The sequence below is a fragment of the Colletotrichum phormii genome (assembly GCF_030913505.1).
Source record: "Colletotrichum phormii strain CBS 102054 chromosome Unknown BDP81scaffold_24, whole genome shotgun sequence".
Taxonomy (NCBI): domain Eukaryota; kingdom Fungi; phylum Ascomycota; class Sordariomycetes; order Glomerellales; family Glomerellaceae; genus Colletotrichum; species Colletotrichum phormii.
Window position 1 is genome coordinate 136748 of NW_026851466.1, and position 24133 is coordinate 160880.

General features: G+C 51.0%; 11 protein-coding genes across 11 annotated transcripts; 8 read left to right on the forward strand and 3 right to left on the reverse strand.

Annotated features, from left to right (window-relative positions):
- Nucleotides 1–935: 935 nt before the first annotated feature.
- BDP81DRAFT_330152 (NAD dependent epimerase/dehydratase) lies at nt 936–2043 on the forward strand (the record flags this gene model as incomplete). The annotated part of the gene is made up of 2 exons (XM_060585378.1): nt 936–1205; nt 1279–2043. The coding sequence occupies 2 exons, from the start codon at nt 936–938 to the stop codon at nt 2041–2043; spliced, it is 1035 nt and encodes a 344-aa protein (XP_060440382.1).
- Nucleotides 2044–2687: 644 nt separating this feature from the next.
- BDP81DRAFT_330219 (family 61 glycosyl hydrolase) lies at nt 2688–3487 on the forward strand (the record flags this gene model as incomplete). The annotated part of the gene is made up of 2 exons (XM_060585384.1): nt 2688–2753; nt 2813–3487. 2 exons carry the CDS (start codon nt 2688–2690, stop codon nt 3485–3487), a joined length of 741 nt encoding a protein of 246 aa, XP_060440383.1.
- A 2529-nt stretch (nt 3488–6016) lies between these two features.
- BDP81DRAFT_382809 (heme-containing dehydratase protein) lies at nt 6017–7389 on the forward strand. Its single transcript, XM_060586917.1, has 2 exons — nt 6017–6103; nt 6178–7389. The coding sequence occupies exon 2, from the start codon at nt 6187–6189 to the stop codon at nt 7345–7347; it is 1161 nt and encodes a 386-aa protein (XP_060440384.1). The 5' UTR covers nt 6017–6103; nt 6178–6186; the 3' UTR covers nt 7348–7389.
- A 1302-nt stretch (nt 7390–8691) lies between these two features.
- On the forward strand, nt 8692–9646 carry BDP81DRAFT_501082 (uncharacterized protein; the record flags this gene model as incomplete). Its single annotated transcript, XM_060595527.1, has 6 exons — nt 8692–8859; nt 8943–8970; nt 9031–9202; nt 9259–9395; nt 9457–9511; nt 9570–9646. The coding sequence occupies 6 exons, from the start codon at nt 8692–8694 to the stop codon at nt 9637–9639; spliced, it is 630 nt and encodes a 209-aa protein (XP_060440385.1). The 3' UTR covers nt 9640–9646.
- Nucleotides 9647–10725: 1079 nt separating this feature from the next.
- On the reverse strand, nt 10726–11743 carry BDP81DRAFT_329800 (uncharacterized protein; the record flags this gene model as incomplete). Its single annotated transcript, XM_060585345.1, has 3 exons — nt 10726–11066; nt 11121–11633; nt 11689–11743. The coding sequence occupies 3 exons, from the start codon at nt 11741–11743 to the stop codon at nt 10726–10728; spliced, it is 909 nt and encodes a 302-aa protein (XP_060440386.1).
- Nucleotides 11744–12720: 977 nt separating this feature from the next.
- Nucleotides 12721–13659, forward strand: BDP81DRAFT_329966 (short-chain dehydrogenase/reductase; the record flags this gene model as incomplete). The annotated part of the gene is made up of 1 exon (XM_060585362.1): nt 12721–13659. The coding sequence occupies one exon, from the start codon at nt 12721–12723 to the stop codon at nt 13657–13659; it is 939 nt and encodes a 312-aa protein (XP_060440387.1).
- A 993-nt stretch (nt 13660–14652) lies between these two features.
- BDP81DRAFT_357370 (kinase-like domain-containing protein) lies at nt 14653–16407 on the forward strand. The gene is made up of 5 exons (XM_060586333.1): nt 14653–14882; nt 14932–15254; nt 15359–15660; nt 15726–15888; nt 15960–16407. Exons 1-5 carry the CDS (start codon nt 14659–14661, stop codon nt 16148–16150), a joined length of 1203 nt encoding a protein of 400 aa, XP_060440388.1. The 5' UTR covers nt 14653–14658; the 3' UTR covers nt 16151–16407.
- A 2213-nt stretch (nt 16408–18620) lies between these two features.
- BDP81DRAFT_398487 (uncharacterized protein) lies at nt 18621–19318 on the reverse strand (the record flags this gene model as incomplete). The annotated part of the gene is made up of 2 exons (XM_060588465.1): nt 18621–18786; nt 18927–19318. The coding sequence occupies 2 exons, from the start codon at nt 19316–19318 to the stop codon at nt 18621–18623; spliced, it is 558 nt and encodes a 185-aa protein (XP_060440389.1).
- A 1091-nt stretch (nt 19319–20409) lies between these two features.
- Nucleotides 20410–21402, forward strand: BDP81DRAFT_437548 (uncharacterized protein). Its single transcript, XM_060591238.1, has one exon. The coding sequence runs from the start codon at nt 20445–20447 to the stop codon at nt 21150–21152; it is 708 nt and encodes a 235-aa protein (XP_060440390.1). The 5' UTR covers nt 20410–20444; the 3' UTR covers nt 21153–21402.
- An 882-nt stretch (nt 21403–22284) lies between these two features.
- Nucleotides 22285–22725, forward strand: BDP81DRAFT_398488 (uncharacterized protein; the record flags this gene model as incomplete). Its single annotated transcript, XM_060588466.1, has 1 exon — nt 22285–22725. The coding sequence occupies one exon, from the start codon at nt 22285–22287 to the stop codon at nt 22723–22725; it is 441 nt and encodes a 146-aa protein (XP_060440391.1).
- An 89-nt stretch (nt 22726–22814) lies between these two features.
- BDP81DRAFT_453586 (XAP5, circadian clock regulator-domain-containing protein) lies at nt 22815–23966 on the reverse strand (the record flags this gene model as incomplete). The annotated part of the gene is made up of 2 exons (XM_060592846.1): nt 22815–23186; nt 23238–23966. 2 exons carry the CDS (start codon nt 23964–23966, stop codon nt 22815–22817), a joined length of 1101 nt encoding a protein of 366 aa, XP_060440392.1.
- Nucleotides 23967–24133: the final 167 nt, after the last annotated feature.

Consider the following 24133-nt stretch of genomic DNA (forward strand, 5'->3'; position numbering starts at 1 on the left):
CTTTCTCAGGTACCTTACCTCATCTCTGGTCGCCCTCATGATGAAGACTTGGGACAATTTAATCTAGCCTAGGAAACTTTTCTAAGATTCAGTTGAGCTTTCAGACCCCCTTTTTTTTCAGGACGTGTTCAATTGTTATGGTCATCTTTTGGTGTGTAGAAGTTTGATCCTGAAGGTATGTTGCGGTATCTGGACAGGTCTTCCTCGGGGCCTTCGGGTGCACCTAAGATGAGGTAGGCCGGCGAGATACTACAACCCATTCTTCAAATCCATATTCTCCACGATTTAGGGAATACATGCGAGGCCACTTCGTGCATCTCAGGCTTATTGCCTTATTTTGTATGTTGACTTAGGTTCGGGCTGGCAGTGTCTGGTAATCTGACCTTGGCAGTGGTTGGCACAGCTGACAGCTGGCAAGTATTATGGGACCAAGGCAAGTACCCTTGTTCGCACTGGTGGTCGAGAAGGACGGAAGGAAGCGCTCTAGAGAATCCGGGCATTGCTGCTCCAAACCCAAACGACATCTTTTTTACGGTCAATTAATCGTTCTGCTAAACCTCCACTTATTACTTTGAAAAGAGCAGCTTGCGAATTACGGTGCGACGAGTGGTACCAAACACCCCGGGCCATGTCCCCTGTCATTGCAAAGGCCGGCGCCAAGTCGGGGTAAAACCGGCCGAAGAGTGAGGGGCATTTTCCACCTCGCCGAGGACACTGGGTGGCAACTCACACCACCAACTATTATTTGATTTACATCAATCTCCTTACCACGCCTGTCAGAAGAGGCTCTAACTAATCTACGACCTAGGCCCAGCTCACGCGCCTCATCCTTTTTCTCAACAGGCCCCCGGCCCCCTGCTTTGAGCTTCCTGGCATCCGACATGTCGACCATACCGTGAGTATCCGTACATATGCTTCGGAATCCCGCCAAGAGTATGGAGTGCCCAAATTCACCACATTACAGGAGCCATGTCTTAGTCACCGGCGCTACAGGGTTCATCGGGGCGCACGTCGTAGATGTTCTCCTGTCCCGGGGGCTCAGGGTCCGCGGCGCTACCCGATCTCTCGCGAAAGGGGATTCCATGATAAAGGCTCGGCCCGAGTACGCCGGCAAGCTCGACTTCATCCAAATTGACGACTTTGAGAATCTTGGTGTCTTCTCCGAGGCCATCAAAGATGTCGACGCTGTGGTCCACGTTGCTAGTGTATGTTAGGATTCTCCGTAATCGACAGAGACCACCATCTCAGAGTTCTTGCTAATCGTTCTGTGCACGGTAGCCTTTCACCTACGACACCATGAACAACGAGAAAGAACTAATCATACCAGCCATCAACGGCGTGCGGTCTATCCTGGAAGCAGCTGCTACCAACCCCAAAATCACTCGAGTGGTCATCACTTCCTCCTTCGCATCCGTCCTCGACGTCAACCGCAAGGCGCCACCATACTTCACATACACGGGTGAAGATTGGAACCCCCTGACCTACGAAGAGGCTGCATCTCCGGAGATAAGCGCCGTGGTCGCCTACCGAGGTTCCAAGAAATTCGCAGAAAGGGCGGCATGGGACTTCATCAAGGAGCACAGCCCTCGCTTCGATATTGTAACGCTGTGCCCGCCGATGACCTTTGGCCCAGTGGTTCACCCCGTAAGCAGCGTCGATGAACTGAACGAGTCAAACGCAATGCTGTGGAAGGTTGCATGTGGACAGAAGCCCCTGCCTGTTGCTCGCGTGCCATTCTGGATCGATGTCAGAGATCTTGCTATGGCGCATGTGGAAGCGCTCTTCAGATCAGAAGTGGGCAACAGGAGATTCGTCCCGGCGGCCAAAGATCGATTCTCATATGGTTTGGCCGCCAAGATCATCGAGGAGAAGTTTGATTGGGCCAAGGGCAAAGTTGCGCTGGAAGAACAAGTGATCGACGCTTCGCATGGGCTTGATGGGGAAACGGCGGCGAGAGAGCTTGGCTTCGAGTACCGAACTTTTGATCAAACGGTCGTCGACCTCATTGACCAGGTAACGAAATTGGAAGGCGGGGCAATGTGATTTCAAAGCGAGCAGCGTCGCATTCACGAAAACACCAGGTGTTGGGAATAGGCAATAACACAACTACTTCCCTGAACTAGATGTCCTGTGTTTGTGGTGAGGGGCCAGAAGAATGTTAGGAATCTAGATGCATAGGCAAATCCTTTCATCGACTACGCTTGATATTCCCGAAGACTACATAACGATTTCTTTCCGTCCGATTCATTTGCTCTTATACTGTTCCGTGGCTGACACGAATTCTGCCTAAATTGGTATTACTGTTAAACGGAACCAGTCCTCCGCTGAGACCAGTAAGCGAGCAACACAGAGTGTGATCACCACTCGGTCTGCAGTCCACACAATACGGCCGATATATTAGTAATTAAGTAACCTAAGGAACCCCTCGCTCATCCTCCGAGTTTTACTTGCCGTGCTGACGATACCGGGCCGGATCGCCTTCTTGGCCCCGGACGTGTTGCCGCAGCATGCTCTGAAGCCCCAATGTCTGCAGAGTATTGTGTACAAGAACAAGCGATGTCCTCATGGGGTTCAGAATGCAATACTTGTGGGATGTGTTCGTTCGGCCACCGTAGCTACTCTCCATTGTTTGAAGCTCCTGCAAATCGCCTTTGATCTGCTCAGTCTTTCGTACACAGACTGTTGCCATGAAGGTCTCAGTTGTCTTAGTAGCGGCCTGCGCTGCCCTTGCTCATGGACATTGTATCTTCCAGGTAAGTCTCCCAAGGCAACCTTCGTCAAATCCCGAGACTGACCTTCGACTACTACACAGAAAGTGTCCGTGAATGGCAAAGAGTACGGCTCCCTAGCAGGTCTCAGAGCACCGAACCAAAACAACCCAACCGAAGACGTAACCTCCCAAGACATCATCTGCGGGAAAGTCGCAACCTCCTCCCAAGAAGTCATCACCGTCGCACCCGGAGACAAGATCGGCTCCTGGTGGCAGCACGTCATCGGAGGCGCCCAGTACCCCGGCGACCCAGACAACCCAATTGCAAAGTCCCACAAGGGCCCCATCACCGCCTGGCTCGCCAAAGTCCCCAGTGCTTCCAGCACCGGGATAACAGGGCTTCAATGGTTCAAGGTCGCCGAGGAAAACCTCGACACGAGCTCTGGGTTATGGGGCGTCGATAAGATGATTAACAATGGGGGCTGGAGCTACTTCAACTTGCCGCAGTGCATTGCGCCTGGGGAGTACTTGCTGCGCGTTGAGTTGCTGGCTCTTCATTCTGCTCATCAGGTGAAAGGCGCGCAGTTCTATATTTCGTGTGCGAACATCAAGGTCACGGGCGTTGGGAGCTTTTCGCCTGACTCGCCTGTGAGCTTCCCGGGCGCGTATCAGCAGAGTGATCCATCGATCTTCATCAACATCTATGGCACTGGTGGTCTTCCGAACAATGGCGGCAAGGCGTACTCCGCTCCTGGACCGAGACCAATTACTTGCTAGAGGTTGGAGAAAAAGGTTGAATGTGAATTTGGGCACGGGTGTGAGCTACTATTGTTGCATTCGACATCATATGGAATATCGAGCTATTCTTGGCTTTTAATCGGTTGTGAAGTTTGTGATTTGAATGGCATTCTTTCATTGGAGAAAAGGTGCTCATCAAAGAGCTCATGGATGACAGCATTATACAACTCCAACGCTGACCCGACCATCTTCAACCATGACACGTAAATTAATGTTGATGCTCATCTCCGTCTCGTTTCCTGTGCCAGCGAACCCAACGCCGTTTCCATCGCCGATTCCCCCGGAGCTGATTGATCCCGAGTTACCGGTCTGGTTGCCATTGACACCGTTGCCTACTTGGCGTGGCGATATAGTCGGTAGGTGTTTTGTGATTGGGGCGAGACTGAAATGGAAGGGTAGTGAGTTCGCAGTGGTGACGTACAAGGCAAGAAACGCCGACAAGCAGAATCGTAGGCTGACGAGCATGATTGCCTGCTCGTGCTAGATCGTTCCACTGGGCTGGTATCTGTGAACTAAGTTTATACGCTTGTCCCAGAGAATTGAAGATTCACACAGGTTTGGTTCGTGGTTGATTTTAAGCTTATCCAACTTGTACAACGTCATTAGAGATGCAACTCCTTAGTTGCTCTCATCACCGGATTGATACTACCATTTCCTTCTTGAAACGCCTAACAAGCTAGAATTGGTATTATTGTTCATCAGGCTTCCCTTGCCAAGCCCGATATATTGCGCTTCTCAAGCTGTCGGATTGGAAGCCCAATTCGACCGTGAGTAAGGGTAGAGCAGGGGCCACCTCGAGAGGGTACAATTACACCTCGACGGTCCACCCAACCTCCGGTTGGAATCTCCCTTCTACTCCTTATGCAGAATCAACCAATACCCTGTGATAGGGATACCAACACAAGTATCACAGCCCCCTTCGGATGAGGATGCTGCATCGGTATTCAAATGCAACTACAGATACAGCAAAAAATATCAAGTAGAAAGAAAATTACAGTCAATTCCATCGGCACCTATTCTTAGAAAGTGTTCTGGAGGTGAGGTCTTGAAGTTGATTCGCTGCTCTCACAGCTGCCGCCCGCGAAGCTGGAAGGCCACTATCACTTCTCACTCATCCTTGGCGTGCTGAAACCACGTGAATGTCCGGCAGATGAGGTATCCGGGCATACCGACGGCAATTGGTCTTAGTAGAGGCGATGCGATTGACTGCTACGTCGTCACGGGTGGCATTCGTGAAGGCCTCCAACATTGTGTTTCACATGCATCCCTTTCATGATACGTCACTTCAAACCCCCGGATAGCTTGTCCTGCAGCTTTGCGATCACGTCAATTAGCCATTTCTCATAAGTAAAGCCTTTAATTTGGCATTATCGAATGGATCGAAGGTCTCCCATAAAGTTCGCCAGAATTTCGCGATGCAGTCTGTTGATGTAGCTTAACTTGTTACTGCCCCTTATGGAAGCATATGGATGTGTATTGACTCCATCTAGTAAGTTACTTGATGGGATAAATCAGGGGAAGAAACCTCCACATTACTTTCCAAGATATATGGCAGAGTCAATAGGGCTTCCTCGTGTCTTCTACGGCCAGCCCTCTTGAGTTACAAAGGATTTGGAATTTGTCGTGATGGCTTCAACCATCTGTGGCCTCACTGCCCGTCACGTGACCTCGGCTACATAATCACCGAGGCCCACACTCGCTCGCATCACCTATTTCAGAGCGGTAGCGCCCGGCACGTCCTTTTGTTACCAGACGTTAAATACATCATCATCATCATCATCATTATTTCAGAGCGAGCCTCGTACCTATTCTCTACCTTCAATGGATAACCGTTCTCTATCACACATCACGATGCCCACATTGTGACCATACGACAGAATTCAAACTAAGATACGGAGCACGGAGTACATACGCTTCTTTTGTTGGATAAGCTATCTCCGCAAAACCGCCTCCTCGCACTTTGTAGGGTCGACAAGATGACAGGCTTGTCGGAGACTTAATGATTCAGCGGGTTCTATTTCCCGGTCAAGTGAGGCTGTTTTGATGAAATGTCGTAACTTGACAGAAAACGTTGCAGGGAAATCCCCTTTAGGAAGTGGGATCCGAGCGTCGCCTAATATAACCTTGCCCTGGGGTTGAGTGTTCGGCAACTAGGACTCTCGATGATGGGAATTTTTTGAGATGGAGAACAATGCAGAACTCGGTGTACCCCAGTTGTCCAAGTCTGGCTGAGCCCCGCACCTCCGCTTCTCATTTTGAAGATGTTGCACCGCTGTTGATCGGCGGTGAAGATGTTCCAGGACCTTGGCTAGCTCTTTGATCTCCCCTTCTTCTGCCCTTGCTATTGGCCTTCGCTCTCCGCCCACACTGCGACCCTGCATATGTCAATTTGCTACCCCCATCTTGATCCATCTCGGGCCATGGCCATGCATTGGGGTTGCGCGTATTGGGAATGAGAAGGGGGGTGTTCGACGCACGGATGGCTGGATCTGCTTAGAGCTGCTGGAGGTAGAAGCTGCCCAGAGAGAACATCTGCATTACGAATTGTCCTTGTTGTGGTGGGAGAGAGTATGATTGCTATGCTACGCTATAAAGGCTCGAGGGTCCTTCATTCGGCTTCATTGCCGCCTCATTTTCTCCTCAGTCACTAACATATCGTTCTTGTGCAGATTTTCAAAATGCTTCGATCTCGTTTCCCTTCAGCCCATCACTTCACTGTGTCAATCTTCGGATGCCAGTATCACGCCGACTCACCTTCATCGGAGAAGCTGGCTCTCATCAACAAGTTTGATGCACTCATCAAGGCGGCCGCGATTCATGTCGAAGAGCTCGAGCAAAATGACCTCCCCTCCAAGGTCTGGATGAGCTACTGGAAGTCTCCCCAGGTTTTCAAGGCATGGTGGGAAAGCCCTGAAACTTCCGCCTTCTGGGCCGCTCTCCCGGAGAACGCTGGTTTCTGGAGAGAGACTGTGAGCTTGCCCGCCACCAGATCAATGTACGAATCCAACAAGGAGAAGCCTTCTGGTTTCGGCCACTGCGGAGAGCTGATCCCCCTCACTTCGAAAACGGAATACTGGGGCGCCTACCGCTCGCGTATGACCCCTGAGGGACCGGAAGACAAGTTCGAGTCTCCTCTGCCTGCAGTGCCCGAGGCTCGTCCCTTGACGGACAAGATCCGCTCCGGAAGAGTCAGAGTGTCCAAGTTCCCTGACAACATCTCCTTCGTTGTTGAGGGCCAAGACTACAGTGCCATGAATGAAAACGAGCGCGAATACTGGAACGAGAACTTCGACGGTCTGACCAAGCAATGGGTCACCAATGTCATGAACGCTGGTCCCGCCGGCGGGATGGTTTCTTCAAGGGCCTGCCACGCCTTCGCGGGAGATAAGCAACCCGGTGCCACGAAAAGCGCTGTCAACGGCGCCTCAACCAACGGCACGAATGGTACGAATGGCACCAACGGAACTTTGACAAATGGCCACGGCAACGGAATCTTCCCCGGCTTGGACTACATTCGTCAAGCTCAGATTCTCTTTTGGCTTGACCTTTCCAAAATGGAACACATCGGCAGAACGGATAAGGTTCACGTTAAGCTCAGACGCGACTTTTTCGGTGCATATGGGCCTGGTGGAGTTATGGAGGGTGGTGATTTGCTGCTCTGGGTTGATGTGGCAGTGTTGAAGGGTGAAGAGATGGACGCGGAGTACGTTGGATGCTATGATGGAACTGGATTCCTTACATACGACGCCCACCCCGCGTTTACAAGCGAGGAGGTGGAAATCGCCAAGCTGCCAGCGTTTTTCGACGCACCGATCAAGTCCCAACCCATTGAGTGGTAAACCGTAAAAGTAATAATATGTCATCTCCTGTTTGTGTTAAAATCGTACACGTAACCCTCCCTTGTGTGTGATTTTTCGCGATAAACGGACGACGAGCCTGCTCTAGCAGCCGGTGGGCACAGACGGTAGAGGAGCATTCCGTCTTGCGTGCTCATTGCTCCGTGCTCCACGTTCATCCGGTGTACTACGAGGATGCCAAAATTTCGCTCAATCAGGAACTGCACATTCACAATCAGTAAGCGATTCCGAGTGGGAGCCAGCCGGGATTGAGTCAGTCGTTGAGAATGGAGTTCACAGGGGCCCCTGTTCCAAGCCGGCCCAGTTCCCGGGACGGGACCGTTCTTCAGCAACGACTAATAAGAATGCAACGTGCAAGGGATCCGCCGGCCGGCAACCTCGTCGCGGCCCAACGGCCCAGAAGGCGAGACCACGGGAGGGATCTACGCAGTATTGTCTTACCTAAAATGGCCTGGTTTTGGGGGATGAGCGACCGCCAACCGAGATCTAAACTGCCCATCCGTCGATGATGGTCGACAATGGGGTTCCATGGTGGTTCCCGTTCGTGGCGATCCAACGGCTTTACGAAGCATTCAGATCCATCATTACAACTTCATAGTTCACACAACCAGCTACAAGTTGAACTCTCCATTATTACGAATTCCGCATGGGACAAAACTCATGTTATGTCGTTTTCTCCGATGCCACGCAAATGCCTCAGGAGCCCTTGCTTTCTGCTGCCAAGTCAGTTTGACGTTCCCTTCCGCGGGCCAATGCAGTCCTTGTCTGCCAGCTTGCTAAGTCATGTCCAATGGGCAGAACTTTCTATTGTGAAAATTTGCTTGCCGATCTCCACATTCTAACCTCTCAGACAATCTACCTTGGTGTGCTTGGCCAGACACATCCAGCGAGAAAGAGAGAAAAGAGGGTTTTCTCGTCATTACCGATTCAGCACTGTGGGCCTATGTTGTCTCCTCCAACCCTGAGAACGCTTTCCTGTAACGTAGAGTTACTACCTGAGTCCATAATCACGGTCCAGTATCTTGATGTCTTCTAGTCGTTCCCCTGGACCCAATGAACGAGGGTTTGGTAGATCCTAACTGCCGATTGCAGGCTGGAAGTAACCTGCAGATGGGTCCTGCAGGCGGCAGAGTCTGCAACCTTTTCGCGACCCGATTCTTAAGCACGAGCTGTCCAAAAATGGCGTCTGTCTAGCCGGTTCAGCATTACCCGCAGGTCTACCTCTTCAACTTTTTGGAAGAGCTTTGTTTTTGCCTATCACCGATTAAGAACGAGTGTGTGTGTGTGTGTGCTCGTATTTGCGGTCGACTCCGACAACCCGCAACAATGGCGGTCGCTGAAGCGTTGATGCCCGCGGTGATTGAGATGTGGGTGGAATATGCCATTGGAATTTTGGTCCTATTTCTACGAATCTTTACGAGATGCAAGAAGGTGGTGGGTTTGAAATGGCAGGGCGACGACTATTTGGCTGTGGCGGCCATTATATTCTTCACGGTTAGTTGTTGTCATTGGAAGGGGAACCCCTATTCCCTCACACACTACGGAGCGGGCTCCGCTGACAACACCATGAACCTTAGTTGGAGGTTATGATGTGTCAAATCATCGGTAAGAACAGACTTCTCGTGCCAAGAAAACTTTACTCTTGTTCTAACGACCATTTTATAGTTGAAAAGGGAAGTATCACGGGCATGACCGACGAAATCGCGTTGAGCCTGACGCCGGAACAATACAAGAGCCACGAAACTGGCGCGAAATGGCTCTTTGCTGCGTGGTATGTCTACGCCAGCATGATTTGGAGTCTAAAGGGCATCATGCTCTTCTTCTTCTCTAGAGTCACGTAAGTTGCTGTTCAGCCAACGCCGAAGAAACGCGCGCTAGATTAGAAATTCGCAGCAAAACTCTGCCAGAGGAACGCCTTGTCAAGGTGGTGTCTGTGATTACGGTCTTTGCCTACTTGGCTACACTTGCAGTTGTTACAGGACATTGCCGTCCCATGCACAAGCTTTGGCAAGTGTATCCGTATGCCGGAGGTGAGTACATTAATGTGGCGTTTCGAAACTTGTCGCACTGCTAAAATCTAACGTCTGTTAGATGATTGCACGCAAAATACCTCCAAGTACTACGCTTTGGTGACTACAAACGTCGTGTAAGTCCTGTTGCATCCGCAACTTGCATGATGTCCCTTGGCTGACGCGTGTTACTAGAACCGACATCATGATCATGTACATTCCCATCCCGTTGTTGTGGAGACTGCAGACCACTCTTCCAAAGTAAGTTGCGGATGAACAATAAACGTGTTCTGGGATTCTAGCAAAAGCTACAGGAAACTTGCTTTCGGCCTGATGTTCTGTGCTGGTTTCTTCATCGTAATTTGCACGCTGTTACGGTGCATTATCTGCTTGAGCACCCCCGAGCGACTTGACTTGGGGCTGAACTGGTCCATCCGTGAAACGGTGAGTTTAAGAGCCATTGTATCCTACGTTCTCGTCTTCGTCTTGACTAATCAACCTACTATCAGGTTGTTGCAATTATCTGCACGAACGCTCCGTCAATCAAGCCGCTTTTCCCCCATCGACGCACTGGCTCCACGAATCCGAGTACTCCCCACTCCGGCCTTGTCACGTTCGGCGGTACCGGTAGCTCCCACAAGATGTCGCGGGTTAGGAACGGTCACCAGAAGCTCGATGATACATCCGTAGGAAGCCAAGAGCATATCGTCAACCCGAAGGGCGCCAGAAGCCAAACGACGGCATTTACGGACGACCGAAGTTCCGATGACGGAGGAAACTACAACTCGGGAATCCAAGTCACCAAGGATTATCACATTGAGGTTGGGCGATAATGAGACGAAGGGAACTCCTAATATGTGGATTTCGAGGCAAGCTCCACGCGGTATCACAGGGCCGTTGTGTTGGTTGAGCTCCATCCATCTGGTGCCTGCTTGAGGAAGAGACTCAAGATGTATAATACATGTACATATTGCGAGCCGTCCTCCTACGGCTGGGCCGGTTGGGTACGAATTAATGACGTTCTGGTAACGAAAGACTGGTGTAGTTAGACAAGTTCATTGCCATTCTTTGTGAGGACTGAACTACCTTACTATCTGTCAACGCAGATACCCTGACTTGGCTGAAGGCAAGTCCTTGAAATGGACCTGAAGTGCGGATAAGCAACGACGTAGTTACTCGGCAACCATCAAACAGGCTGAGCACCTAAGAACAGCCTGCGTTTCACGAAAGGTCAATTTGGCATGAATGACGTGCGTTATCATAGCATTGCAAACTAAAGCAGTAGAAACTTAAGCAGAACCTCTTAAAAATTTCGCATCCATAGTTAAGGTATCCGGCGCACCCTAAGCTCCTAATGACCTGGTGTTTTGGAAATCAACAGACTGAGGTCCTTAACGTCTTCGAGTTCCTTCAAACAAGTCTCATGCTTCTGCTTAATGAAAACCCAAGCAGGTCCGCCGAGAGGAACACGGAGCGGAATGCATCCCTTGCTAGACGCAATACTGTAGATCGCGTCTGCAATCGCAGACGGCTTACTCAGGGTTCCCGATTTGATTCCCATCTCCACGTATCTCTCGAGGACACGAGCCGGCATGTCTTTGCCTGCGTAAGCTGGATGCGGCTCGGTGCGCGCTTTGCTGTGCCCCTCGAAGTTGGTTTGAACACCACTCGGCTCGGCAATACAGAAGTTTACTGAAGGACGTCAGCGACTCTCGAGAGTCTCCATGAAATATAATGCCAGCTTACTGTTCCAATCAGGATGCATCTCCCTTGCCACGGACTCAGTCCATCCTTCAACGGCCCACTTCCCCGCGTGGTAGTACGCGTGACCTGGAAAGGCGCATTGTCCAGCTAGAGAGGAGATGTTGAAGATGATACCGCCTCGCCGTGTTTCGGACTGCCGCATGCTCTCGATGGCATGAGTAGTCACCCGAGCCGTCCCGAAGAAGAGAGTTTCGATTTCCAGGTGAGCTTGTTCCTCGGTCACAGACTCCGTATCGCCAGACAAAGAATACCCAGCATTGTTGACCACGACATCGAGATGGAAATCTTTGCCGAAATGCTCGATTGCTGCATCTAATGCATCTTTCACCGAGGCGGGAGACGTCACGTCCAGGGCAAGTTTGAGGACGTTTCCGTTATCATCGGGCAGGTAATCCAGGTCGGTGGGATTCCGAGCTGTTGCGATCAAGCGATGATTCGGCTTAGTTGCGATTAGAGCTGCCAGTGCTTGGCCAATACCCGACGAACATCCGGTGACTGAGAGTAAGTAAGTCGCGTGAACTCAAGCGATTCGTAGCAATGTGAGACTTACTCAACCAGGTTGCGTCTAATGGAAGAGTGTACGGCTTAGTGTTAACTGGGTTCATACTGCCGCTGGCGACTGACAAAAGTTGAATGTGGTTGATGACCAAGTCTGGTGAAGAACCGATGTGAGTTAAAAATGAGAGAGTATTACCCAGGTTGGTTTGAAATGTTTTCTCTCGGCATCTCTGTCTCAATTTCGATTCATCATCGTGGAATTAACCTCTTGAACTTTATAGAACTGAGGCTCACGTATTTCGATGTTGACTTGGGGTCTAATCGGTTGATCGACACCAAATTGTGGCGCGAATAGGTTTCGAGGCGCTGACGGCCCAACCCCAATTCTTCTCACCGTGCCGGTCGGGTGACTCAAGCGGTGTCGATCAGACTGCAATGCAACGGCAGTCACATTCGCATTTAGTACAACACTGCAATGTGCATAAGTGCTTGCGAGAAAATGCTCGCATTCGGCTATATCCATTGAACTTGGTCTCACATTTGCTTCGCACTCGAACATCTCCCTCGTATGATATTGGTTGATATCACTTTGTTAATGTTCATGATATCACTCTCGAGCTCAGTCGATTAGATGCAGCGATAACCAAAGTCCCTTTCCCGTCATCCCGGGCTAATCATGAACCCGTAAGTCCATCGATAGACTATGTCGTCTGCAATCTTACACTTTAGTCGGACTAAGAGGCATTCTTAACTCCGTTACGATCCTAGCCACATCGTCTGACAGACAACACGCGTCTGCTGTGCCACGCCTGAACGACCAGCTAAGCGTTACTATTGGCCCAGAAGCATAGCGTCAGAAGTCTCGAAGATGTAGTATTGCTGCTTCTAGATGGAGCCGGGACAATGAAGGCCCCGTTAGTTGGCGCAGACACCCGCAACGGGGGAAGCTCGACTTCCAGATGAGATGATCAAGGTAAGATATAAAGGCAGAAACTGCGCACGAGGGCATTATTTTAGCCGCACAAATCAATCGAAATTCTGGTATCCAAAGCTAGGCATTGATGCAAGAATTTGATCATTGAACATGCCGATTTGCAATAGTACCGCCGTCAACTTTAGCCCCGAGCGGGACATCCCCAGCCTCGGGGGTAAAGTTATTTTGATCACCGGCGCAAATTCGGGTCTTGGGAAACAGTGCGTCTTAGAATTTTCTCAACACAAGCCAGCACAGATACTCCTCGCCGCGCGAAGCCTCGACAGGGCCCAAGCTGCCGCAGACGAGATCAAGCAGCAAATCCCCGGCGCACCCATCAAACTGCTTGAACTTGACCTCGGATCTTTCGATTCTATCAAAAGAGCCGCGACTGCTGTGCTCTCGGAAACAGAACGCCTCGATATCTTGATGCTGGACGCTGGCATCATGGCAACACCACCCGGGCTGACCACCGAGGGCTATGAAGTTCAGTTTGGAACCAACCACATGGGACATGCGCTTCTCACGAAAATTCTTCTTCCACTGCTGCAGAAGACCGCAGAGCGAGATTCCAATCCTGATGTTCGAGTCATCTCATTGTCTTCTCATGGTCATGCCTATGCCTCCAAGGGTGGGATTCGGTACAACACTCTCAAGACGGACGCAGAGGCGCTAGGTCCCTACGGGCGCTACTCTCAAAGCAAGTTGGCAAATGTTCTGTGGGCGAGACAACTGGCAAAAGACTACCCGGAACTCAAGGTCGCAGCTGTTCATCCTGGCGTCGTCAGCACCAACTTGGCGGTTGGCACGACTGGATCACCGAAAGCTATGCAGTACTTGATGCAATTTGCGAATCGGTGGCTCGTCAACTCCGTGGAAAAGGGCGCAAGGAACCAACTCTGGGCGTCTGTCTCACGAGAAGTCGAGAGCGGAGAGTACTACGAGCCTGTTGGAGTCTCGGGGGTTACGAGCGAGGACGGACAGGATGATGAACAGGCTATGAAGCTTTGGGAGTGGACTCAAACAGAGCTTCAGGCGCATGGCGCTTGATAGATGCTCTTTTGTGTCTGTACCGTGATGAATTCAAATTTGAGTGCAAGTTTTCGGTGGTGCTAGATAAGGAAGATCCTCTTCCGTCCATTGCTGTTGAAAGTAAGACTTAGATTACACCAATTCCGCTATTTTGCCCTTCTCCGAACTCTTCACATTGAATTACCATCGTGTATTTCATCGACTGCTAGATAGCGTTAATACATCCGTCTCCAGTCTTTCTCTCATTTTGCTCAATTTCCCTTAGTTGGCTATGAACAATATCGAATTAGAGCAAAGTTAGTAAAAGACTGGAGACGTATGTAGTGACGCCATCTAACAGTTGATGGGACAAGTGTTGGAGTGCCTTTCTCGTTCTCCCTTCTGAATGTTGATCATGCACAAGAATTACGAATCGTACAAAGGATTTACTTCCGAAGCTCAGCTCCTGGCTCCGACTTTTGCCAAGCTTGTACAAGACTGAGTAGCACAATGAAATCTTGAACGTTAAAAGAGGAAGAAAAGAAGTTAAGATATTTTTATAATCAAAAAAAACAAATTATTCAGCCACGCTCTTAAGAGTTTTAGTAGGAGTTGAATTAAGTCGTAGGCCTAGTTAATGGTGCACTCGTATCTACCGGCGTTACCACGAGTCCTACAATGGCGGATGACAATTCCGACTGAAACTCCAGCGAAAATCGCCAACGAACGATTTCTGAACAATTTGGTCTTTGAATGTTTACCTATCATCTCAGAGTCTACACTTGATCGGCTCACTGACTCAGCTCCAGCGCAGAAGAGAAATGTAGGTGGCTGGAAGCCAAGTCAAGTTGCAAGTGGTCACACGAGACTTTTGTTAGTGGGGAAGCCCGCACCACCACACACACCTCATCTCGCAACTCCACCCCGCAAAAAAAAGTAGCTGGAGCCTCGAGCAAACCCTGCGCGTAACAACGCCATGTCCGCAAGTCCACACCTCACCGCTTGCTTCAACCGCATTGCCGCAGCTCCCTGGCGTCAATGGCCGCGGAGAGAGACGCCTCGCCCCCACGGCGGCTGCCGGATGCCGAACCGGAAGAGCTGTACGGCCGAGAGGTTCGCCTGGAAGAGGAGGCTTTTACTTGGTATAACCCCGACAAGTGGTACCCGGTCCACATTGGCCAAGTCTTTGAATCGCGATATCAGGTGCTATTGAAATTGGGGTTCGGCTCAGCGTCGACAGTATGGTTGTGCCGTGATCTCGAGTATGTGTGCGGGTTACTTAAAGGCCTACTTAGCTGACTAGTAGTCTAGGAAGCACTGCTATGTGACTTTGAAAGTCTATGAGACTGGGCATCGACAGGCTCGTAATGAGGAAGTTGTGCTTCGTCACTTGGAATGCCTCGAGTCTGAGCATCCAGGACAGAAACTCCTTCGGTCCATCAAGGACAGTTTTGAGTTGCAGGGGAAAATCGGTCCGCATGTGTGCTTGGTCTTCGAGACTCTAGGCCTGTCCTTGGCCGACATTAGAGAACTAGCAGGCGGCAAGCTGCCAGAGAATCTCTTGAAGGGGTTGATATACGGCTTGCTACTAGGCATTGACTACATGCATTCAGTTGCACATGTCGTCCATACAGGTAAGGATAATTGTGCTTTTGCATTACCTTACTCTACCGCCAGGCGCCTTAAAGAGGGTTTTCTGCATCATCGCCCAGACCGGCTTCACTGACACATAAGCCAGACATCCAGGATGGAAACATCATGCTCTCCATCTCAGACACAACAATATTAGACGACCTAGTGAACGAAGAATGGAGGCTCCCGAGCGCGAGAAAAGTCATGGGTGATCGTACCACCTACGCGTCAACAGGGCTCGAGATCCCAGATGACCCAGGTGATCCTGTCATTTCAGATTTCGGCGATGCGCAATACGGAGAAGGTGACTTCGACGGCGAGGTGATGCCGGATCTGTACCGCGCGCCCGAAATCATTCTCGGAATCCCCTGGGACGAAAAGATTGATATCTGGGCTTTAGGGTTGATGGTAAAAGATCCGCACACGGCGAAGAGACTTGCGAATGCTGACGCTGGCCTTTTCACTGTTACCAGGTTTGGGATTTATTCGAAGGGAAGCTTCTCTACCACACCCGACATCATGATCGGAATGCATCCCGTGCAGCGCACTTTGCGAGGACGGTGTCTTTGCTTGGGCCCCCGCCCGATGATCTGCTGGATAGGGGGTCATCATGGAAAGACTTTTTTGACGAAGAAGGTTTGTCATCAAACTCAGGAGAGGAAGTGTCCTTGAATGCAGGCTGGATGGGACTGACGCGTGAGAGACAGGTAAACTGATTGTCGACGGCGAGATACCAGAGTCTTCGTTTGAAGAGGAAGAGTGTAATCTTGAGGGAGCGGAGCAAGCCGAGTTCTTGGTCTTTCTGAGAAAAATGCTGCAGTGGAGACCAGAGGACAGGTTATCTGCCCGAGAGCTAATGGAGGATCCGTGGTTGTGTCGGCAGACGGCTGATGACTGAGCGGGAAATCTTTTGACGTTGGGATGAAATCTCCGAGGCGCGGAGGAAGAAGAGCGAGCTGGTGGCAGGAAGGAAACGAAGATACCCATAAAGTACCCAATTACTTTGTTATTTCCATGTTTCAAGTGTCTCGAGAGGTTGCGGTCCAAAGACGTGTCCCATGTTTGCTCGTTCCCGGTGTCTCATCAACAGGTAGGTAGCTGAGGTCATGAGGGGCCTCTGATAGACCAGAAGCACTGCGTGTGGATATTCTCTAGCCTTCATATCAAGTCACATTCATCATGATACTACAGTCCGCGAACCCGTTTAATTGTGAAATAGAATTAACGTGCATGATAAGCGAGCGGATCGGACAAGCGAGCGGATCGCTCAACAGCGACCGCCACATCTTTTTCTTTCCAACACATATCCATCCACCACAATGATACAGTCATCAAACAAAGAAGCTGGTATAATTCTAGCAGTTCAAGCTATCGAAAAAACACCAAATTTGAGTATTAAAGATGCAGCTTGGATCTACTCAGTACCATTTTCAACCTTACGCGCCCGTATTAATAGAAGAACTTCGCGACTTAAAACCGTACCAAACTCACGGAATTTGACGTTACTCGAAGAGGATACGCTAGTTGAGTATATTCTCGACCTGGATTCCCGATTATTCCCTCCTCGGATCAGTGGTATAGAAGAAATGGCTAATCGACTACTCGCCGACCGCGACGCGCCCCCAGTTAGGAAGCGCTGGGCTTCGAACTTCGTCAAGCAACACCCACAGCTCCGGACGCGCTTTTTTCGCAAGTATGACTACAAGAGGGCCTAATGCGAAGATCCAGACGCGATAAACGCGTGGTTTCGCCTTATAGCAAACACAATCGCGAAGTACGGCATCGTGGACTCCGATATCTACAACTTTGATGAGACTGGGTTTATGATGGGCCAGATTGCATCCGGAATGGTTGTCACGAGTGCTGAAAGGCGTTCAAACACGAAAATGACGCAGCCTGGCAATCGTGAATGGGTTACAGTCATTCAAGCCATCAGTTCGTCAGGCTACAGCGTTCCGCCGTACATCATCGTCGCAGGCCAATATCACCTCTCCACCTGGTACACAGAAACAGGTCTCCCACGCGACTGGGTCATTGCAACGTCTGAAAACGGATGGACAACAAATAAAAGAGGCCTAGACTGGCTCCAGTACTTTGATCGGCATACAAAACCGCGTACAACTGGTAGATATCGCCTCCTCGTCGTTGATGGGCATGAAAGTCACCACTCTGCGGACTTTGAGATATATTGCAAGGAAAACAATATCATCACACTCTGCATGCCGGCCCATTCGTCTCATCTACTTCAGCCCTTAGACGTTGGGTATTTTAGGCCACTAAAAACGGCTTATAGTCGATAAATTGAGGATAAGATGCGCCGGGGTAATACGCATATTACGAAGGAGGACTTCTTCCCTGCATTTCGCAACGCTTTCACGCAAGCCCTAACGGTAAAAAACATCCAGGGAGGTTTTAGAGGGGCTGGGCTTGTTCCGTTAAGTGCTGAAAGTGTACTTTCGAAGCTGGATATGAAGTTACACACTCCAACGCCCCCAGGGTCTCTCCCAGCAACACCCCCAGCGTAGACTTCTCAGACACCAAACAACCCAACAGAGGCAAATTCTCAGTCAACTTTGATTAAAGATCGAATCTTAAATCATCCAAATAGCTCGCCAACACTAGCTAGTAACGCAGTTAACCATATCCTCAAAGGGACACTAGCTATGATATATCGTAATGCTCTTCTAGAGGCTGAGAACAAAACCCTTCGGGAGGAGAATAATCTACTTAGCCGACGGCGGAGATCTAAGAAAACTCGTCTTAGGCAAGGAGGGAGCCTTGCTATAGCTAAGGCAGATGACCTTCAATCACAGAGAGAGGCTACAGCTCAGATTAAGGAGGAAACGCGCCGGAGTAGTGGCCGTCGGCCGAGGACGGAAACAGGTCAACGGCGATATGGCGTCTACGGGAACACTGGACACAATGCGCGCACATGTCCATTTCAGAGAGAAATGTCTAGAGAAGAGGATTATGGGTAGTTTCAATTGATTAAACTTTGTTGATGTTGATCAAGATTTACATACGTGGAGTGGTTGCTGTCGAGCGATCCGCTCGCTTGTCCGATCCGCTCGCTTATCATGCACGTTAGATCATTAGAATTATCCCAAACATGCTTCTATATGCTCCCTGTCCCATTGCAGTCTTGAAATAGCATCCGAATTCCCATTATTATGGTCGATGACCGGGAAGATTTTTCTAGGCGCCGGAACTATGCAAAAATGCGAAGCATCTATCGAAGGAGTGTCGTGAAAGCGTATCCGCCAATTCATCATAAAAGTCGTGTAAAGCGTCGTCGATCATGCGCGAATGAGGTTATGCCCTCCGCTGGATCTGAGATTACCACTGACCGTGGTAAAGAATTGCCCCATCTAAGCGACCGCGGAGATCTCCTTGATCGGGGTAGGCAGCGTGATGATGCCGCAGTTGATGTTGCGCGTCGAGTAAATCTGGCCAATGGTCCAGTTGTCACTTTGCCAAAACGTCTCCTCACACTGCAGATCGGCGACGGCACCGCCTTTTGCGGTGTAGCGGGCTCTGATTTTCACGTTCCAATTAGCCTGGGCGTCCCTCATGGCAGACCAAATTTCGTCCCGTTTTCGGCGAAATGTTTCATCAACAGGAGAAAACCACTCGATGAATGTCAAATAGAGAATGAACGAGGGAATATGACTTACGGATACTTGGGATCGTCATTGCAAGTCCACGACTGGTTCAACGCAACAGCCTTCTCAGGCGTACTCCACGTAAACGACGTGGCCGTGCTCTCCCCGCCCTCGGGCGGCGTGCACTGGTAGACCTGCTCGCCGTAGAAGAAGTCATTGAGACGGCTGCTGGCGGCGGAGCAGGCGACGGTGTAGTCGAGGACCGGGTTGGAAACGTTGAAGCTGATGTAGCCCCATGAGTTCTGGTGCGAGGGCGTGCTGAAGATGTAGCTGGCGTGGTAGTCGAAACCCGTGAGCGTCCACTCGGAGAGCTTGCCTGATTTTTGGCCGCACGTCTCCTCGCGTTGGGCGATTGGGGATGCCAGGGCCGGGGCGAGAAGGAGGAAGGTGGAGAGGAAGTGCATTTTGAGGATTGGTGAGGGCTTGTGAGCGTCTTGGATGGTGTTTTAGATGAGACAGACGTATTGATGGTATTGTTGTGAAGTGAGATGAGGTGAGATGAGATGAGATAGAATGGGGAGAAGTAGGCTGCTGTGATGCAAAAGCTCAAGACTTCAGACGAGGAACATCATCCAGGTTAAGTACATGAGCAGCATCGTCAAACTTTTACCAATCCCGCCGACAGTGACAAAAGATCGCCAGTTGCCTCTCCAAACAACATGCCATCGAAGAGTCTAAACCCGGGAGTCCCAGCCATCCATCGCATGAAAGTCGGTAAGGCCGGAGAGGTGGCACCGTCGAACCATGACGTAGCACAAAGGGTACCATTCTCGTATTTTTGCGACCGCAGCCAACTAGATGGACCGTGTCGCCGTCAAGCGACATCCTTTCTCACCCATCCCATTCCCTCTTCCCCCACAAACGCGGCGTAGATCGTGCCCGTTGGCAGGCAAGCGGGAGAAACAAAAAGAGGGGTGAGGGGTTGCATCGCTCGCTCTTACTGGGTGAAGACGGCGCTGAGCGGAGGGGGTGGAAGAGCGATCAAAATTGCCCGATTCCGGCTTGTCGCTGCAGGCACCATTCTGGTTTGGGTTGGGACGAGATGTGTATTATTAGAAGAATTGTCTCTCGTTCTATATTATCCGTCAAAGTTTTCACGTAAATCCAGCTGGGGGCTGCCTAGTGCTCGGCTCGGCAGCTGACAGCTAGCACTTAGCAACTTTTTCGAACGGCGTGTGCCCTGGAGCAGACTGCCGATCCCTGGCTCGTGTTGGTCAACACAGCAAAGGGGATGCCAGTGGGATGGGATATGCGTCAATGGTCTCCAATGGCAGTCCCTCTGCTTGCAGCGACGGCCTTGTCGAGAGTCACGGGTACACCTTGAACACTTTGGGTATCGGATGGGACGATTCCAGGGTCCCGTTGTTCTCCTGCGTCTGATCCCAACCAGCTGTCAAAGACCGAATGGGATTTCCTCGGTCAGATTCTGGTTTACGACGGAAGAATAGATGAACCGCGCCCTCCTCGGTGGCTTCTTGTGATGCAAACACTGGCAGATACGACCAGGAAGATCGATGAACTGGAACCTGCATGGAGCCAGGCTGCAAAATATGCATATCACCGCGTTTGTTTTCTGGTCCCATCCGTCATGCAGCGCAGTCAAGTCGGAAGGGGAGGAAGCCTGGAGGAAGTAACTTCGTTTCCAGCCGCATCTCCACTGAAGAACCACTTGTTGGATCGGCGCTTGTCATGCTCGTCATGCCATCCTCGGCTCCGGTGGGCGGGCGGCGCGCTCAATTCCTCACTGACGGGCGAACAAAGCCGGTCGTGCCCAACGTCAAGGTGCCTTTTGACCAGCCACTCCCGCCTAGGCGGCGAAGGATCTTGGCGGGTGGCTCTGTCGGACCGGACGGAGGAGCAGTGAATTCGATCGTCACTCTAACGTTTCTATTTCGCCTCAAACCCTCGTGGGAACGTTACACCTCGCTGCGGTTGTGTTCAATCTTCACCGACTTCATGGATCCGGAACTCCAGGACCGCCGAACAGTCTTTAGTCCGTTTCCGACTTGTGACTCCCCAGTATATGAATTTTCTCTCGAGATGGATGCGCTGGCTTTTTGTGAATGCAGGAACACATCGGCGGCGGGATCTGACCGCTCGATGCACTTTGTATTCCGTATCGATGCTCCGGAAAAATATGAAGCGGCTACAGAAGGCGGTCTGTCGCTATCCGTAGACGGTGAAGAAACAAGGAATGTTCGTGATGGCAATGAGATTCGCATGGTAGAGAGTTGGTGACTCCTCGTCCATGAAGGTGGCTGGAGCACCAGCCACACTTGCAGAGGTGATGGTGAAGTGTGGCGCGACGATAGTGTGGCGTAATACGGAGCAGACTCCCCGTCAACAAACCAGCCTGAGTCGGACGAATCCCGGAAACAACAGATACGCCAACCTGTGAGAATGCGTTCTTTTTTACACTGTCGGCGGCCGAAACACGGGCCCATCACATGCCTTCATGTGTAACTCCGAGACGTCAAGAAATCTAGAGCTACAACGCCGGGTCAAAAGTCTGGTCACAGCGTTAAGGATCTGCTACCAAAATCGCAAAAAAAACGTGACATAAGCTTACTACACTTACTAACATAAATAAGCTACTATCACTTATACATATAAGAGTACCGAGGTGGGTTATGCTCGTAATGTGGATCAATCGTAGAAAGGGAGAGAAAGTTTTGGTGGTGGGCTTATTGCTGTGACCAGACTTTTGAGCCGGTACTGTACCTTATGTTCTCCATCAAGAGCGCGATAAACGCGATAAGATCAAACTGATGTGCACAGCCAATAGACACTCAAAGTTTTCAAGATCAGGGTCCATCGAGGGGTAACGCGAACGTCCCAAGTTTGAAGTCGGGGCATCCAGCCTGCAAGATCCCACGAATGAGAGTCGATAGGAATCCACGTTGCTGATTTCCCCCTCCAGCCTCGAGGCCCGATGTGCGCTTGAAGAACCGATCCGGCAAACAGCCAGCCCCACGTGTCGACATGGTTTGTCGCCAGGGAAAGGATGTGGTGGTGGGGCTGTCACAGCATCAATCTCGACACGATGGAGGGGTAGAAAATTCTAGACAATGCTCTTGTTTAGCATATAGCACCGTAGGCGCTGCAGTCACTATCACGACTGATGTTCATCTTCCTTCAAACTTTGTGTGATATCGGAATCTCAGAGGCGCTTTTACCGCGAGTCCAAAAGTCAATAGGGTCGAACGAGTCGCATGCAGTTGCCGTTGCTCTTCAGATGCCCCTTGATATATATCGTGAGTTGCGGTGTGCTCACCATGCTTCTGATGGCATTGGTGCCCGTCAAACCACACAAGGCACCGCTGTAGGTCGTAACCATCTCTTTGCCGAGACCTCTTCTGCCGTCGCCATCATGAACAAAGTCGCCCTGTTGACCTCGTCCAAACACGAGCCGGGCGTAACCATCCGCCAAAGTTCAGACCTCATTGCCGTCTTCGGGCCTACCTTCGATATCGCGGTCCGTTTCCAAGGATTGGTGGCCTTGGTGTCGTCGCTCCTCTTCCTCTACACCCATCTTCTCGCCACCTCAGCCCTCACGTCGGCAGTCGTCGCAACACGACTCTTTGCCGTTCATTCGCTGTCTGCCCTCAAGAAGACGACGACGGCAGTCCGCAGGTCCCTGGGACATGTGTGGGACTCCAAACGAATCCAGAAATTGAGGAAGAAGTTGTTCATGGAGTTTGCAACAACGATATTGGGTCCGGGAGGTAACATGCTGATCGTCATGGTCTTCTGGCCGGGATGGTTGTTAATCCTGGGCCTCATCTTGACTCTTCGCACGCTGGCGGGATGAACGAGCAAGATCGCCGCTCGTGAAATAACTCTTCCCCCCTCAGCGAGCCTCTGATAGCAGCTCGCCAGTCATAGTCGACGAAACAGCCTTCACCTCGAAAAGAAGAACGTGTTGCCGCCGGCATCCTTCCGCACCTCCGTATCATAGTCCTTCTCAGGGTCAAACTCTTGCCACATGCTCGCTGGGTAGATGTGTTTGTTGCGCTCATACCAGCGTCGATCCACCACTTTCGTTAGGGTAGGGTCATCTGTCGCACCTTCAAGGGTGTTGATATCAGGCAGGGCCTTGACTGCGGCTGCCTTGAGAGCGGCTGCGGTGGTCAGACCACCAGAGGGGGCAGCTGGGACTTCATCGGGTTCCGGCCCGTCCTTCTTGGGTGGAGCGTCGGCTTTGTAGTTGAACAGTTGTTGGCCACCCGGGCCAGCATTCTTGTTGATGATGAAGAAATAGAACTCGTAGTGCTAGAGAACATTAGTCGGAGAGGAGAATAGACGGAAACATAAAACGCTCACATGTGGAATAATGATGGACCCCCGGACGAGCATCAGGTCGTCCACACCAACTCTTGCCCATTCTCTTCGCGCATTGGCCTTCTCTCCCACGCCTAATTCGGCGCCAACTTTTCGACTTTTGTCCAAGAAAACCCAGATGTAGTCGCCCTTCTTGACACGGACAGTGCCACCAGGTATATTCGATCCATCGTAAAATACGAATGGTATCGCAATTTCTGTCGTCTTGACGGCTTCTTGTATCGCGAGGAACTCCTTGCGCAGCGCCTCTCGCTCAGCCGCGTCGCGTCGCAAGGCTGCTTTGGACATGACCTTGGGCACAAACGCGACGGACGAGTTGGCAACGACTTTGGACTTCTTTGCTGATGTGCTTTTCTCATCTTCGCCCTCGTCTGCCTTCTTGCCTTTTTTTACTGGCAGCGAATCCGCCTCTTCCTCTTCATCGTCGCCAAACGACAGCTTGCTGCCGCCGAGCTTCTTCTTCTTCTTCTTTTTCGGTTTGCTCGCGGCGCTGGCCGAGTCGCTCCCGGGGTCTGGCGTCGCGGAATTGGATCGGTCGGGTGTAGATGTGCCGGACAGTGCAGCTTCTCGTTCGCGGTCTTGCTGGTCGAGGACCTCGGCGCGTCGCTTGCGAAAGTCGGAGAGCGCCACGAGACCTACGGTGCTGTCTGATATGCGCTCTGTCGTTGTCTTATTGGACGGCGCGAACCGTGAGCTTGCTGGATCGGGCATTGTGTGTATGTGTAGGGGATTCACAACGGCTGTGGTAGTGGAATTGCGAAAGATTGACTGGCAAGCTCCAGCAGAACAAGTGAAGCCTCGACAACCAGCATGTGGCTGAGTTGTACAATTTGCGCCACACTTGACACGGTGTGATGGACCCATATCCCGCAGTGGGT